This window comes from Poromitra crassiceps (assembly GCF_964638095.1).
Source record: "Poromitra crassiceps genome assembly, chromosome: 14".
Classification (NCBI taxonomy): Eukaryota; Metazoa; Chordata; class Actinopteri; order Beryciformes; family Melamphaidae; genus Poromitra; species Poromitra crassiceps.
Window position 1 is genome coordinate 44,898,664 of NC_139633.1, and position 17,921 is coordinate 44,916,584.

Below are 17,921 nucleotides of genomic sequence, written 5' to 3' on the forward strand. Positions count from 1 at the left end.
ATCATCGGCCTTGGAAGCCAGAGTCTGGATTGCTTCTTCCTGGTGGGCAATCAGCTCAATTATTGTTCGAAAGGCCTCCCTGATTGGCAGAGATGTATCCGCTGAGTTGTTCATACTGTCAGGATAGGTGTTAGACATGTGGATCTATTCGCGGATAGTTGATGGCCAAGGCAAACTTGGTAACTGAAGTCTCGAGAAGTAGGGAAGTTGTGGAACTTGATAGCTAGGTCTGCAAGGTTCGAAGTTGGGAACGGTTGCAGAGTGTTGTCGCGAGATTCGTTTATGAACAACTGCTGAGGACCTGCATAAACTAACCTTTATAGATCCCGAACATGACATCACCTGTGTTATGACATCACCAGCGAGGCCATTCGAAAGGCATGACTGAGACACCTATGAATCATGACATCATCACCGTCTGCGACATCATCAGTGATCCATGACATCATAGTAGGAACGACAACATCATAGTAGGAATGATGACATCACAGTAGGAATGATGACATCATCCTAACATTCTCCACCACCGGGGGCTCTGACAGCCCCAGCGCTTCACCATCAGCGACTTCCAGGCTGGAGTAACCCTTGACAGGCACTCCATGATGCAGGGGTTAATCCCAGTAGCATTTGACCTCCTTAATGCATGACGGAACAGCGGGCAAGAGTTGTTTTGTAGTGAAGCGGTGAGAAGGCAAAATTTTTCCATCATAAATATCCTTCTACTCGCTCTCGTTTGCTGGCGGGGTAGACCAGGCAATCCTCAGCCTGGTCGCTGCCCTCTTACACACATCGTGCATTACAATGTCAGGTGGGGCGACATGTGGCTGTGTATCCCCACTAGCAGCACTGTCCGGCCGTGAGAGCGGGTCGGGGGGGGGGGCGTCATCATCGTCAGACTGATTACTGAGCTCCCTCCTCGCCTTCGTCATTGGATTCCTCCTCTGACTCAAGAAAATCATCTTAGTTCGGGGCATCAATAGCTCATATAGGGAGCCCGGAAGCCGCCTCCTCTCTCGGAGTGGTTTTCGAGGCCACCGCTACTTGAGGCGCCACTGTGAGCCTTTTGGGTGATCATGCGGAACAATCCTTACAGCTACTGGGGTCGGCCCCACTAGCTGGTGACTGCTATCGGGGAAGCAGCTATAGTAGTTAGCACGCTTGACTCAATGCCAACTGTGTAACGTTAGTTTAAGCTAGCAGTTAGCACACTTGACACAATGCTAACTGTAACGTTAGTTTAAGCCGACCCGCTAGCTTCAAGATTCAAGATTCAAGATTTGTATTGCCACTCCGTAGTACAAGTATCACGTGTGAAATTTTTGTGCTGTGGACTCCGTTTACAACATAAATATAACAGGGCATATGAGTGCAAAAACAACAAGAGACACAACAAGCACTACGGCAGTAGAGTGATAAGACAAGTCAGAGACAGTGGCATATTCACTGCACATAGGTGCACATGTCATGTGCATACTTTAGACGTACTTAAACATTTAAGAAAAGAAAAAGAAAAAAAAAGTGGCATATTCACTGCACCTAGGTGCACATGTCATGTGCATACTTTAGACGTACTTAAACATTTTAAATTCGACGTTCTGTTTGCACAGGTGCAAATAGCATATACCTAATTAAACATACAATTAAACATTAGACATACATAATGGTAGCAGCTACAGTACGGTACAGTACAGCTACGACACTATTTGTGTATGTTAAGGAGTCTCGTGGCCTGCAGGAAGAAACTGTCCCTCAAGCGATTTGTGCGTGCTTTTGGGACCCTGTATCTCCTCCCTGAGGGTAACAGGGAGAACATGCTGTTGTGGGGATGGTGTGTGTCTTTGATGATCTTCAGACCTCCTGAGGCACCACTGGTTATACAGTTCCTGCAGTTCTGGCAGCTCACATCCTGTTACGTGCTGGGCCGCGCACCTCACACTGTAGCGCCCTGCGGTCCATGGTGGTACAGTTCCCGTACTAGGTGGTGAAGCAGCCAGTCAGCAGGCTTTCAATGGTGCCTCTGTAGAAGTCCCTAAGGATTTCTGGCCTTAGCCCAAATTTCTTCAGGCGCCTGAGTCCGTGTAGTCGCTGTTGGGCCTTTTTGACAACAGTGGCGGTGTGACCGGCCCATGTCAGGTCCTGGTGGATGTTGACTCCCAGGTACTTGAAGCTGTCCACCCTTTCCACCACTGTGCCGTTGATGGTGATTGGGGGGGGTGCGCCCCCCCCCCCTCCCTCCTGTAGTCTACAATGATCTCCTTGGTCTTGGAGACGTTCAGAGAGAGGTGGTTGTCCTGGCACCATTGTTCCAGGGCCCCCACCTCCTCTCTGTAGGCCGTCTCGTCGCTCCTGGAGATCAGCCCCACGACTGCTGTGTCGTCTGCAAACTTCACGATGGTGTTCGAAGATTGAGTCGCCACGCAGTCGTGGGTGTAGAGGTCGTACCAGAAGGGGCTGGAGACGCACCCCTGGGGCCCTCCTATGCTGATGGTCAGTGGGGAGGAGGTGAGGTTGCCCACTCTCACCACCTGGCGGCGATCTGTCAGGAAATCCAGGATGCAGTCACACATTGCTGTGTTTAGTCCCAGATCCTTGAGCTTGCTTACCAGCCTGGAGGGTACTATGGTGTTGAATGCTGAGCTGTAGTCCACGAACAGCATTCTCGCATAGGTGTCCTTCCCCTCCAGGTGGGAGAGGGCGATGTGGAGCACGTGTGCTACTGCATCCGCTGTGCTCCTGTTGGGGTGGTATGCAAATTCCCCTCTGGCAGAGGGGTCAAACCTAGCGTAGAACGCGTTGAGTTCGTCCGGCAGGGAGGGTGATGTGTGGGGGGATTGCTGTTTCTCCCCCTTGAAGTCAGTGGCAGCATGGAGTCCTCTCCATAGATGCCTGGGGTTGTTAGAGTCCAGTTTGGAGCCATATTCTCTCCGTGCTCTTTTTATAGTGGTTCGGAGGGCATATCTCGTCTGCTTGTATTCCTCTGGTGTTCCAGAGTTGAAGGCGGTGGTCCTGGGGTGAAGTGCAGCCCGGACATCACTGTTGATCCAGGGTTTCTGGTTTGGCATTAGTTTGATTATTTTTGTTGGGATTATATCCTCTGTGCATTTTTTTATGAAGCCTGTTACCGTTTCTGCATAATCGTCCAGGTCCCCTGCAGCCCTGAACTCTTCCCATGCTACTTGGTCGAAGCAGTCCCTCAGGATGTCCTCTGATTGGTCTGACCAGCAGTGGGCGGTTCGGAAGGCCGGGGGGTGTAGCTTGTGACAGCTAGGGGAGAAGCAGTAGCAGTTAGCACGCTTGACACGTTGCTAACTGTGTAATGTTAGTTGGTCGGTCGGTTAGTCGGCAAAGACCTACCCGATGGCTTTTTCTGTGGTGTAGGAAATAAACCCAGCGCCTTAATCCAATCCAGAAAATGTACGCTCGGTGACTACCCTGAAGGCTTGTCTGTGAGCAGTTAAATGAATATCCAGATAAGGAAGCGCTGAAGGAGCAGGTATGATTTTCACGTGGAAGAAAGCGAGAATGAGGGAAAGGGGATCCTACGGCCCCTTAGGGGACGGTCCGTCCCGGTCATCTGAAAGATGATTGGTCTACCAGTTGGCAGACATGGTGTTATTGGAGCTTCCATGATTGGTCACACCGAGGGCGCTTCCCATAGAGTGAGATACCGAAGGAGAGATTGAAAGAGAACTGTACTTTTTGTGCCAGATGCCCCTTGAGTTTACCAGTATCCACCGTTGTTTGTTGGCCACACCCATTATCGGCTTTTAATTGACCACCGACCACTATTAGAGGAAGTACAGTAATTCTAACCACACTGTTAATTCACTCCAATGGTGTGTTGTAACATTGTAAGAACATTAAAGAGATGTCATCATTATACAGAGTATAATTGTGTACATATAATAGATGCCACTGGAATAATATTGCGATAAAACATTCTTAAATACATTTCTAACAATGTTCTATTAATCCAATATCCATGTAAATTAAATACAACTTTACCAATAAACTTAAAAATATCAAGCTACTGTACATAAACCATGATTTACATAGTAACTGACTAGTTATTCCAGTAAACCAAACCTTGATGTGCTTTAGTTTAGGAAGTTGCTGATCTGTTAGTTTTTTGGTTTATTTTAGTCTAATTTAAATTAGTCTGATCTAGTTTTGCCTCAATTAATTAGTCATGGTAGGCCAGATGTTAACTAACCATGAAGTAATCATACCCCCCTTCTCTCTCCCTCCCTCTCTCTCTCTCTCTCTCCAGAAGTATGGCTTGATTGCTCCAAGGTAACATATCTCTATTCTCCTATATTTATTTATTTATTTATTCATTCATTCATTTATTAATTAATTTAATGTTTATTTGAATAGGGACAGATACAGTATATAGACATAGACATTTAAACAAAAAGGGTCCGATGTCACATATGTGACACCATATGGCGTTTTGACCCTCAATTAGGCCGAGGGCATTTTTCTGATTTTTACAGATTCTGAAATGGCAGACTGTAAGCTTTCAAATGATGTGTCACACATTGTAATCTGAAAAAAATTGAAGGAGATATGCATATTTGATTGTTCACACTCTGGGAAGCAGGAACTGAGAAATCGGCTCTCAAAGTTTGAGAAGTTTTTCACACCTGGGACAGCCAGCCAAGGGGAGTGAACATTGGCTCCTTATTTACATTAACCACTCCCCACAGCTGATCACTGTCACTCTGACACACTGGGACACAGGCCACAAGTAAGACAATGATAGAATGTAATAGCCTACTGTTTAGGTGATCTAAACAGTAGGCTACATCTGAAAGCAAAAATCTTATCAAATGGGGTACGCGCGGTCTAATTTTGAGGTATCCATGCTTTTATCACTTCTCATCTGGATTATTGTAATTATTATTACATGTGTGCCTATTATGTTCTTTTTGGGCTCCTTGTGCAGAGAAAATTCTCTGAGGGGCAATAAAGGTTTCATTTATATAATATGAATAAAGATTTGATAAGAGACAGGAGCTGCTGAACAAAAATAAAACACACACACACACACACACACACACACACACACACCGTGGCTAGCAGGCCTCGCTAGCACGCTAAAGTTTTCCTTTGTTCTCAACAAGAGGTGTGTGTGTTTCCCGTGTTTCCCCTCATTGATTGTTACAGTTGATCTGAAAATAGGCGAGTAATCTATGGTTTATGTCCCGCCAAAGAACTTATTGATAAGAAGCGCTGAAGAGGGACAATCGCACACAAGAAACCCGCCATTTTGGAGACACCCATGACGATGACACCACGCAAAAGGAGACGATTTTCGGGCCAAAATGGCGGCAGCGCTGAGCTAACACTTGCTTCTTTGTTTGCTTCTTTGTGTACTCTTCGACTACTCCACACGTCAAAACGTGCTAAAACATTTATATTATACAGTCTATGGCTAAAACACACATCTATCCATAACTATATGTTCGCACAGTCCTAAAACAGAAACAAAACGTAACGTTAGGGCTCATGATAAAATACAAACTCACCGAGGAGGAAAATCCAGGAGGATGTTTCCAGAGCTCCCACACTGCTGCAGCCATTAGGCTAAAAGTAAGTCCCATAATGTTGTATGTTGTGCTGCGTTCTGCGCCGGACCGCACTCGCAGATAACGTTTAAAGAATCTTCTTATAATCCAATCCATCACACGCACACGGTGTTAGTGTAACGTTAGCTGGGGCATTCCATGTGAATTCACTGCCAGGAATGTAAACAAAAGGGCTTATTGGCGGATACCAAACAAAGGCCGACCGACACCACACGAGCAGCCAATCAACATTGGTATGCAAATCCTTTTGTTTCCCAATCTCCGCAGATGAAACTAGTCGTCTTTTATTTAACAAGATTAACGCATTTAACGATCCCAAAACGTCTTCATTTTATATGGAATGGATAGTTCAAATAATATATTTTGTACTATTGTAAAAAAAGCAAAGCCACATTTTTTCAAAAAATAACTTTGATCCTCTGCTGTACAGAACTGCCACGGCCGAATTACGGTACCTCCCGACCGCAGGCGTCACATATAATATTGGTAGCCTGATGCCTATCATGTATAAGAAAACTTTGAAAATACTTTGTAAAGACAGTTTGACGCCCTCTTACATCAGCTCACATCTAAAAACGAGTCACAAGTCACTGAGTTTTTTGTCACAGGCTATAAGATTGTAAAAAAGATCACCTACCATAGACTAGAAGACTTTGAAACTACTTTGAAAGATTTAAAGTCTGACACCCTCTCATTTTTAACAGATTGTAAACAAACCGCATTGTAATGATCCCAATCCATAGTGCAGTTCACATGTGTAGGCTCGTTTGTAATGTATTTGTTATATCGCTTTTATTTTGTTATCTCCCATGAACACGGAAGTGATTTTATTTTGAAAAGCATAGTACAGTACATAGTACAGATGCGTACAGCATCTTGACCGGTGCAGTAGCGTCAACTGAGAACAAGGATAAGCACGAACTGGGAGACTATGGGAGTTCAGCTCCACTTGGGAGCGCAACATGGTATAACTGCATTTATTTGTGTTCTGAGTTGGTGCTGGAGAGAGCGTTGTTGGCAATTTTCACGTCACTGAACTACACTGTTTGCATGAGCCAAGACTAAACACTGACAATAATATTAAACATGTTTGATTTTTATCCGAATGTCAAGATGAGAAGAAGACTTTACAAGTAAAAGACGTAGCAGAACACACAGTAAAACATGCATCTCTGGCTGGGCAAGGGGCTGAGTGTAAGGTTGGAGGGGCAGTGTTGTCTTGTGGATGGCTGGGTCGTCTGGTCTGTGGTACCTCCTGGCTGCTGGGGCCAGTCTGTGGAGGGCTGGTCTGTGGTACAGTACCTCCTGGCTGCTGGGGCCAGTCTGTGGAGAGCTGGTATGTGGTACCTCCTGGCTGCTGGGGCCAGTCTGTGGGGGGGGTGAGTGAACATGTGTTGTGTGCGTGAAGATAATTATTTGTCACATTGAGTGATGTTATATTATTTGTCCATCAGCTTTGTGACAGTACAGAGCAATACACAAAACAGTAATGTGATAACACAATATTACATTATACAATATTAAGATACAGTCCAAATTATCAAAATGTCCAGTATGTATCCATGTGTGTGTATGTGTGTGTGTGTGTGTGTGTGTGTGTGTGTGTGTGTGTGTGTGTGTTTGCGCGTGTCAAGATATTGTCACATTCAGTGATGTTTAGTTCTGTGTTTGTCCTCTCTTTCTCTCTCTGGCTCTCTCTCTCCCTCTCTCTAAGGTTCAGAGAGAGCCAGGAGCTGCAGCAGAGGGAGGAGAGGATTTTCAGCTCTGTGAACTTCAAACCAGGTTTTAACCACAGTGACATCAAACTCACTGTGTGGAGGAGACTACAACGCAAAGTCTTTCCTGGTACATTTGTCTGCCTATCTGTCTGCCTGTCTATCTCTCTGCCTGTCTGTCTGAATGTCTGCCTGCTGGTTACCTGTTAAGCAGACTAACTAACGAGACACAGACTAACATTTACCAGCATTTGTGTGGCGTATGGTAGTCATTTCCCTAACAATGACCAGACCATAAAGGTTAATAGGATAACCTGTCTCGAGCAAGCAAACACATTTGACCAAAGACCCAGATAACAATGACCCGTTGGCCCAACATTGGCAATGGTCGGCATCGGTCTGCAGCTGAAGACGTAGTGTTGGGCCAGAGTTGGGCCAACGTGAGCACTAAGTTGGCAAAGTTGGCTCTGGTGAGTTGTATAAATGATTGGGAATAGGGGGGCACGGTGGCGCAGTGGTAGCACTGTCGCCCCACAGCAAGTGTGATTCAGTGTTGGATGGAGAAAAAAAAGATAAAATAAATTCCAGATTTATTCCTCTTTTGGATGTCTGTCATGCTCCTATAAAGCCTTTTTTTGGCCATGGTCATGTTATTCAGGAAAGTTCACGGTTGTACACTAATCAGTTTAACCTTGAAATATAGAAGTACAGTATATGCACAGAGGTCACTCACTTACTGAGAGCGGGACATAGACTGACTTAGGTGCCTCAAATTCTGTTAAAGTGGAGCCGAATATACCAGCCTTTATAGTTGTCAAAATGGACTCATTATAGGTAAAACCATATTTATAGCAAGAAAGCTTGCATTTACTGTATACAGTTAGGTAAAACCATATTTATAGCAAGAAAGCTGGCATTTACTGTATAGATGTATAGGTAAAACGTTAGGGTTGTGCTACAACCCAGGTTTTATGAGTGAGAAGGAGAACTCCATGCCATCTCGCTGCGCACTGCAGCCAACTGGAAGAATATCATTTTGCTCCAAAAATTGCCTTTTTATATAACCAACCATCCTCCGACAGGTGGCGTGGTAATCTTGGGACTGAGGCGGTGCTGTATATACAGCAGCGGCCTCCCACATTCCTTTCCCCGTGACACGTCACGTCCACCCAGATCCCCAAGACGCCACTCCATCTTCCAGCCCACCTGTGCAACAACGCATTGACGCATCAAAGCTGGGTAGTGAGAGCTCTCGTTCTCACTCGTAAAACCTGGGTTGTAGCACAACCCTAACATTATACTTTGTTTCGAACTCAAGCTCTTACTCTAGTGCCAAATTCAACCGCCCTTGCTACCGGGAGCACCCCTCAGACCGACCCGAGAGGCATCGGTGAACAACGGATGCATGGCGAATTGCTCATGCCCAACCGTGTGGCATTTGGAGAGGCAACGACACTACCTTCTCGCCATTGACAGTACCGCATGCGCAAAGAGCGAGCCGGACACGTCAAGACTGTAGTACCTAACAAACATGTGATGAGTGGACCATGAGGCTGCAGCGCACATGTCCTCCACCGATACACAGCGCAATAAAACAAAAGCGAGACACCAGCTATAGTAATCCGATTTGTGAACAGAAAACAGAAAATCGCAATGCTCAAGCAAGGGAGAAAACTCAAGGGATCCAATGTGTACGTCAATGAACATCTGACGAAGAAAAACGCGGACATAGCCAGAAATGCACGCCTCCTGAGGAAACAAAACAAGATCCAGTCTACGTGGACATCAAATTGTAAAATCTTCATAAAGCTACTGGGAACACCAGAGGAAGCGAAAGTGATGGTCATCAGGGATATTGTCGAACTGGATAAATATCGGGGTTGACAACCCCTGGGAGATCAACATCAACTGAAACTATATTTGAACTTGAACTCAGGCCAGCTCGTAATGAGCCTATATGCGAGACTGTCATGGACAACAAATGATGAGCATCACTAGTCAATCATCTCCATCAGGAGATAGTGATCAACAATTAACTACGATAATGGATCATGAAAAACTGGGACTTAAAACGTTTGAATACACAGAACATAAACCACAAAACATGGAGAATGACATTGACCCTGAGAATAATTTCTACAACAGTACCAATAATCACTGTGAATACTATACCGAAGATCAATTTACCAACAATATAAAAACAGAGGGAGCAATATCAATAATACATTTCAATAGTAGGAGCCTGAATTCAAATCTCACAAAGATCAAACATTGTCTGAGACATCTGGATAAGAAATTCACTGTAATAGCGATCTCTGAAACTTGGCTAAATGATGAACAAGCTGCTGTGGTCGGAATAGAGGGATATGAGCTATTTTTTATGAATAGAACCCAAAAAAAGGTGGGGGGGTTGCCTTATTTATCGATAACAACTATAAAAGCAAATCTGTTGGCAATATGTCTTTGGTCATAGATAATATCATGGAATGTGTCACTGTTGAAATCGAAATTGAGAAAAAAATATAATAATAAGCTGTATATATAGAATGCCAGGATCTTGCATCGATACATTCAGAGACAAGGTAACTGGGCTGTTTGACCCCATAACCAACAAGAAAATGGTATTTGTATGTGGGGACTTCAACATCGACCTACTAAATCCACTTGATCATAATTCAACTACTGAGTTCATTAATTAAATTTACAGTTTGAGCCTATATCCCTCAATAATACGCCCAACCAGAATTACAACCCACAGTGCTACATTAATAGATAATATATTCACAAATGTTATAGATAGGAAAATAGTAAGTGGAATACTTATTAATGATGCAAGTGACCATTTGCCGGTCTTTGCAGTCATTCAGGGCTTTACCAGGACCAACAGAGACATTAATGCATACAATATTACAAGGAACAACTCAAAGTGCAATCAAATCTTTCAAAGAGGACCTAATGAAACAAAACTGGAAGAATGTTTATGTGCAGGATGTCAACGAAGCCTACGAGACATTTCTATCCACAATTATCACCCTATATGAAAAGAATTGCCCTCTCCAAAAGAAAAAATGTAAACCGAAAGTTGCGGATAAACCGTGGATAACGAAAGGAATACAAAATGCTTGCAGAAAGAAACAAACACTCTACAAAGATTTTTTAAAGAAAAGAACCAAAGAAGCAGAATACACCTACAAGACATATAAAAATAAATTAACAAGAATAATGAGAATTAGTAAAACTGATTATTATAATAATTTACTAGAATATAATAAAAACAATATTAAAAATACATGGAAAATATTATATGATATAATTAAAAATGGGTCTGGAAAAACTGGATTCCCAAATCACTTCCTGACAAAGGATAACACAACAATCAATGATTTGAAATTAATAGCAAATTAATTTAATTATTTTTTTGTCGGTGTTGGTCCTGGTTTGGCGGAGGAGATGGCAGATACCGGTAGTAGTGATCATGTGGAAAGTAAAGTCATAAATTAAAAAAAATCAATGTTTATAAGGGGAACGGATGAATTTGAAATTGTTGACATTGTTAAATCATTCAAGAGTAAAAAATCTACCGACTCAAATGGATTCGATATGGCCATTGTTAAAAATCTCATTGAATGTGTGGTGAAACCTCTTACTTACATCTGTAATCAGTCTCTTCAATCTGGCGTATTCCCAAGCAAAAGTAATACCAATTTACAAAACTGGAAATAGACATATATCTTCAAATTACAGACCGGTCTCCTTACTGCCACAATTCTCCAAAATACTGGAAAAAATATTTTACATTAGACTAAACGAATTCATTACAAAACACAACATACTGTGTGATCAGCAATATGGGTTCAGAACCAATAGGACAACTGCATACGCACTCACGGAGTTTGTGGAGGAAATAGCAACAACAATAGAAAATAAAGAATATGCAGTAGGGGTTTTCCTTGACCTAAAAAAAGCTTTCGACACGGTTGACCACATCTTATTAATGAGGAAACTATATAAATATGGGATTAGAGGGGTAGCACACGCTTGGCTAAGCAGTTATCTGGAGAATCGGAACCAATATGTTCAAGTTCTCAACTCTAGTTCTGAAGTATTGAATGTGACCTGTGGGGTGCCCCAGGGCTCGGTTTTGGGACCTTTGTTGTTTATTTTATATATAAATAATATTTGTGAAGTGTCTAAATTACTAAAAACAATTGTATTTGCTGATGATACTAATTTACTTTGCTGTGGTAAGAACCTTGACCATCTTTTGGATACTGTGGAAACTGAATTAACTAAGCTAAAGAGATGGTTTGACTCCAACAAACTAACACTGAACTTAAGTAAAACAAAATTCATAATCTTTGGCAATCGTGCAATCAACTCTAGCAAGAAACTCATGATAAACGAAGTAGAAATTGAAAGAGTATTTGAAATCAAATTTCTGTGTGTTATAATAGATAATAAACTGTGCTGGAAACCACACATAAATTATATAAAAGCTAAACTATCAAAATCAATTGCAATATTATACAAAGTCAAAGATATGCTAAATCAAAATTCATTATTCACACTCTACTGTTCCTTTATACTCCCATACATCACCTACTGTGTGGAAGTGTGGGGAAATACATACACAACTAACACTACTCCAATCTTCATCCTTCAAAAGAGAGCCATAAGAATTATAAACAAAACCACTTATAGAGAACCGACAAATCCATACTTCATCAAATTAAAAACACTAAAATTTAAAGACCTGGTTGCCTACAGAACGGTACAAATCATGTACAGAGCCAAAAACCAATTACTTCCTAACAGTATCCAAAAGTTGTTTCAAATGAGAGAAAGTCATCATGACTTAAGAGGAACCTGTTTGTTCAAAAAACAACTAGTCAGGACAAACACAAAAAATCACTGTATCAGCGTTAAAGGAGTTAATCTGTGGAACAACTGTAGTGAGGAATTAATGTTATGTAGATCACTTAATCAATTCAAACGGAGGTTTAAAGACTTGATATTAAATAGATACAGAATGGATTCTATAACGTAACTATGTACGATTCAATTGTGAATGTTTGTAAATGTGTATGTGGGAGTGCGTGAGGGGGTGGGGGGTGGGTGGGTGTCCGTGTGAGTGTGTGTGTGAGTGAGCGTATAAACACGCAAGTGTTTTAACATGTGTACATGCTGTGCTACAAATGTACTAGGAACAACTCTAAAGTATGTGTGATATTATTATGGAAATAATGTGAGTATGTACACATCTCTTATATATTAATACAGAAGTATAACATGTTATTACAGTATAATACTGTCATAAAAAGCCTTTAGATATAAAACAAGGGGTAGGACTTGATAAGTATTAACTTCTTCCTACTCCTTTTCGGGCATGATAAACAAATGTAAATTGATTGTGAATTTGATGTCTATTGTATGCTGTGAATTCCAATTGACTATGATTGTTTGGCACTTGTTACCTATATTTATTTAATTTTTTTGTTTTGTTTTGTTTTTTGTTTTTACCATGTTCGAAATAAATCTAATCTAATCTAATCTAATCTAATCTAATCTAATCTAAATCTAATCTAAATCTAATCTAATCTAATCATAATGCGCAAGACGTCGCGATGCCTCGCGTAGAATGCGCCTTGGTACCCTCCGGGTGTACCTTACCAGCGGCAAAGTATGCCAAAGCAATCGCCTCCACTATCCGGTGCGATAAGCAATCCTTGGAAAGGAGTCTGCCCTGGGCCCTCTGCCCGAAACAGACCAACAACTGGTTTGAAGTGCGTAACGAGTGCGTCCTGGCCACGTAGGCCGAGAGCGCCCTCACGGGACACAGCATGTGCAAACGTCGCTCCTCGTCCGAACTGAAAGGCGGGCGACAGAAAGCTGACAAATCTATGACCATAGACCTAAAGCTGGCATTAATATTCTTAGGTTGATACGCAGGGTAAGGTCGCAACATGACCCAGCGCCCATCATCCGCGAACAACATGCAGGACTGCTATACCGAGAGGGCAATCAGGTCACCAACCCTCTTCCCTGACGACAAGGCCAGCAGCAGCCCGAGAGCCCGTCCAGCAGCGTGACCAAGTCCCATTTGGGAAAGACACACCGTGACGGCGGGCGCAACCTACGCGCCACCTTCATGAAGCGCGAGACTAGAGGGAGCCCCCCCCCCACGGGCCTATCCTATGTGGCAAGTAGAAATCGCGGCTACGTACACCTTAAGATTTACAGGGACTGGCCTGCATCAAGAAGGCTCTGAAGGAAACAGAGAACGGGTCGCACACCACATTTCACTGGATCCACACCTTTGTCCGCGCACCAACTCGAAAAGACCCGCCACTTGTACGTGTACTGAGAGCGGGTCGAAGTAGCCCTAGCACTCTGAATAGTGCACACCACACTTTCGGGCAAGCCATGGGCTAGCAAATGGTCCCATTCAGGAACCAGGCTGCTAGTTTCCACCTGCTAGGGGAGGGGTGGAGTACCTCCCCCTCCGCCTGGGATAGGAGATCCGCCCACAACGGCAACGCCCAGGGTGGTCCCTGCGCCAAGGAGATCAGGTTCGCAAACCATATCTGCTTGGGCCAAAAGGGGGCACCAAAATAGCAGCCTGGTTCCTGTCGAATCAGGGGGATCGGGGTGAATGCATAGAGCCCGTCCCAGCGGGGGGCTGTTTTCTTGGATCGAGAACCACAGTGGGCAGGGCGTCGCGCGCCGCGATCCGAAGAGATCGACGTGGGCGCGGCCGAACCTGGCCCAAATCTGTTCCACCACTTGAGGGTGGAGGCACCACTCTGTCTGATGCGGGTTGCCCTGAAAGAGCACGTCGGCCCCGAAATTCAGCCGGCCTGGCACATGAACCACCGACAGTGAAAGGAAACGGGGATACGCCCACAGGTGAATCTCCACCGCTAACCGGTTCAGTGCCTCGGACCGCACACCACCCTGTTTGTTCAGGTGGGCGATCGCAGCTGTATTGTCCGAGCGGATCAGAACATGGCGCCCATGTATGAGCCGCTAAAAGTGAATCAGAGCCAGGTGAATCGCCTCCAGCTCCAACACGTTCACCGAAAAGCGCCCGCACACATCCCCAGAGGGACATGACCGTGCACTGACACGGAGGGACCCAGACTTAACATCTTTGCCGTCCGCACTGTGCGCGCCTGTCGCTCTAGCCAGCATGGCCCGAAAGTCCAGCTCGAGCCCCAGGAAGGTCGCCACCTGCGCTGGGACAAGGCAACTCTTCTGCCAGTTCACCAAAAACCCCAGGGTCTGCAGATGATCTGTCACCATTTTGGTGTGTTCCATGGCGCGGACCCTCGAGTCCGCCACTATGAGAGCGTTGTCGAGTTAGAGGAAGACGCGGATCCCACTTGCGCGGAGGGGAGCCAGGGCTGTCTCCATGCACACAGTGAAGGTTCATGGGCTCAAGGACATGCCGAACGGCAGGACACAGAATTCGTAAGCCTTTCCCAGGAAGGAGAACCTCAGGTATTTCCTGTGCCTCTGAACCACGGGGACATGAAGTAAAGAAATCCCCCGGCCTCAATGCATTGAAAAGGCAGGGGAAAGAAAGCATTCGGAACGCCGACGGTCCAGAATCGGACGCATGGAACCGTCCTTCTTGGGTACGGCAAAGTACCTGTGATAGAACCCCGAGCGCTCCTCTGCCTTGGGGACCGAGCGAATCGCCCCCTTGGCGAGCAGCGAAGTAACCTCCTTGCGGAGTATGTCCAGGGACCGTCAAACGTGACCATTTGACCGTCAAACGTGGGTGGAGGTTCTGGCAAACTGGAGACCGTAGCCACAACCATGGGGTTGGAGAACATAGGAGCTTCCAGGCGCTGAGCCTGTCGGACAATGATGGTCTCTCGTAGCAAGAAGGAGCGGAAACCGCGCCTTTGGTAATGTGTATATTGGGCACCGGGACCTGATCCGATGTCCCGATGGGGGGAGAAAATGGGGGGAGCAGGGCGTAAGAGGCTGCGCCCACCCACCACATGGCCAGCTCCGCAGATGCTAGGCATGCCGGGGGAAAATCCCTTACGCCGAAGGGGCCCATATCCATGTGTCCGGGTGCGTGGTCCACAGGTGAGCTCCCGATCGACCATTGATTGGTGCTATTGATGGTGGGCTTGTCCTGGATGCTACCAACCGAGGCCAGGCCGTGGCCATGGACCAAGGTGAGGCTTGATGATGGAATTAGACCCAAGGAGAGCTCCCGACCGAACTTGGGCCCTGGGCACCGAGGCTTGTCCTCAAAGCTACCAGCCAAAGGCTGGCCCTGAGCCCAGACCTTGGCGAGCTGCCGTCCCTGCCGGGCACGTAGCGCCAGCAAGGGGCGGACTGAGCGGGTCCCTGCTGAGCTCCGAGCCGAAGTTGGGCGCTGAGCTCCAACGACGGCCGGCTCATAGCCCCCTCTATCCCCCAAAGAAGGTGACTGAGAGCCGGCCGGCTTACCAGCCCCACCCGCAGCGCCAGGTTTACGCTGCTGGGGGCAAGGGCCGCGCATCCTGGTCGGCCGTGGGTGGGACCCAGGACGCAGGGAGTTCCCCAAGCCCCGGTAGCCGGCGATTTCTCCGCCTACTGGCCTCTGGCCTACCGGTTACTTAAAATAGAGGGCAATACCCGCTGAATTAGTGTCCAAATGTTCATGTCATTCTGGCCAATACTCCACTTCTGTTATAACATTTCAGTCTGGAATATGGAATATCTTTCAATAATCTTTATGACTAAAAGGCTAAAAGTAATCTCATGTGTAAGAAATGACTGTTAATATTAACGTTATAATTAACTTGTTGGTTTTGGATTTATTTAGCTTCAAGAGTGCATTTTTGTTCGTGTGACCCTCAACACAGGCTTTGAGAATCCTGGGCCACTTACTGATACTTAAATTAACCCACTCATATTCTGGTTTATTTCAAGAAAAACATTTTGGCTAGTGGAAATTCTAATTGGCTGGTAACTTCTAGCAGCCATATTGGCAGGTGGTCAAAAAAGCTAATTTCAAGCCCTGCAGGGAGAGTAAGTGGTGACATAGGAGTGAATGAGAAAATGATCAAATATTGGTGTTTAAGACTGAATAATGACATCACAACGGTTAATTTAAAATTAGTTATTCCTCTAAACCTGACTTCAAATGCCCAAAAAATTTTTGCGCCAGCGCCGTCGGCCCCCAACCCTCAGCAAAATCTGGCCCTGTGGTGGCGAGGACATTTTTTTGTGGTCCTCTCTATCATCAAAGTTCCTGGGTTACGGCATGACAATATTTGTTTGGCCCCTGGCAACAATCTGGGTTTCTCATGTGGCCCCCCATGAACAATAATTGCCCACCCCTGATCTAGCCTCTTAAATTGGTTCTCAAAGTTAACCAGATTCATGCATTTTAGTTTAAAATGTACAAATTTTTCTTACAGGGGGCATGGCCCCCCGAACCCCCCAAGAGGGTCCAAGCAAAGTCTACCCACCACAATCTCTCCAAATCCTGTGGGAAACGTATAGTTATTAGTATTTTCTTTGTTCTTAAAAATATGCATTGCCTGTTTGTGTTTTGCAATATGGATATTGTTTTATTTATAATTAAATTGAGCATTGGGCCTTTATAAGAATGTTTATTTGTATTATTTAAATTGTCACACTCATGGATAGATATTTGAGGTTTGTTTATTCATTAGGAAAAGGACCACTGGAACAAATGCCGCGAACATGATCCGGCTACTTTTTAAATCTGGCTACTCAAAAGTTTGGGGAACTCTCTGCAGGACGGGCCCACTGCGGCCGGGTGGGGTGTAGCCATTGAGAGGGCACGACCCTGGGGGGCCCCCATCCGCTGGCGTGGGGCGGTTCGAGGAGCGCCGTCCCCCGGAGGACGGCTGCATGAACGCTCTGCCCCTGGAATCCGGCGGCCGTCCCCTCGTTGCCGTCGCAGCATGAGGGACCTGACCGCAGTGGAGTCATGTTACTGCCTCTCCAGCTGCTGGGCCATGTTCTCCACTGATGGCCCGAAAAGGCCCGCAGGAGAAATCCTGGCTCCAAGCAGCCTCCTCTTCTCCGGGTCAGCCAACTGCGTGAGGTTGAGCCAGAGGTGGCGGTGCGTGACAACAGAGAAGGCCATGACCTTACCACTGTTCCGAGCCACACAGTCCACCATACGGAGGGCGTAGTCCGTGGCCATCCGGAGCTCGGTGTACATCTCCGGCGATGGGTTACCCTGCAGCTCCCTCAGGAGGATGGCCTGGTAACCCTGTAGGATGGCCATGACCTGCTGCCATGTAAGACTTCTCTGCCACCTTGGCCGTTAACTGGCACGCCTTAGAAGGCAGTGTCAGCCTGCTGGCGGTGGGGGCCAGATGAGTCGCCACCACTTCCTCCAGGGGGGGCATTCTAGTGAATCCCAGCCGATCCTCGTTGTCCAGCATAGACCATGAAGCCATGCCCTCAGTGATCGATCATTTAGGGAACATTATTAGTGCCGCTGCCGCCTGTGAGAGTAACATGACTCTGATAATGAACCCTGATAATTTGTTATGACTGTTATTGAAGATCATGATCAGTCAGATGGATAATAAATTGGTTGTGAGGATGATATGAAGCGCAGGCTGTGTGA

At 45.6% G+C, this 17,921-nt stretch overlaps 1 protein-coding gene across 1 annotated transcript in view; it reads left to right on the forward strand.

Annotated features, from left to right (window-relative positions):
• The window catches only part of LOC310789218 (E3 ubiquitin-protein ligase TRIM50-like), a gene marked incomplete at both ends in the record, with an annotated part of 138,639 nt that overhangs the window by 116,591 nt on the left and 4,127 nt on the right, over window positions 1-17,921 (forward strand). Inside the window, 2 exons of the mRNA XM_083650806.1 lie at window positions 4,271-4,293; window positions 7,306-7,436. Coding sequence (XP_083506932.1) covers window positions 4,271-4,293; window positions 7,306-7,436 — 154 coding nt within the window. The remainder of the gene's footprint in view (window positions 1-4,270; window positions 4,294-7,305; window positions 7,437-17,921) is intronic.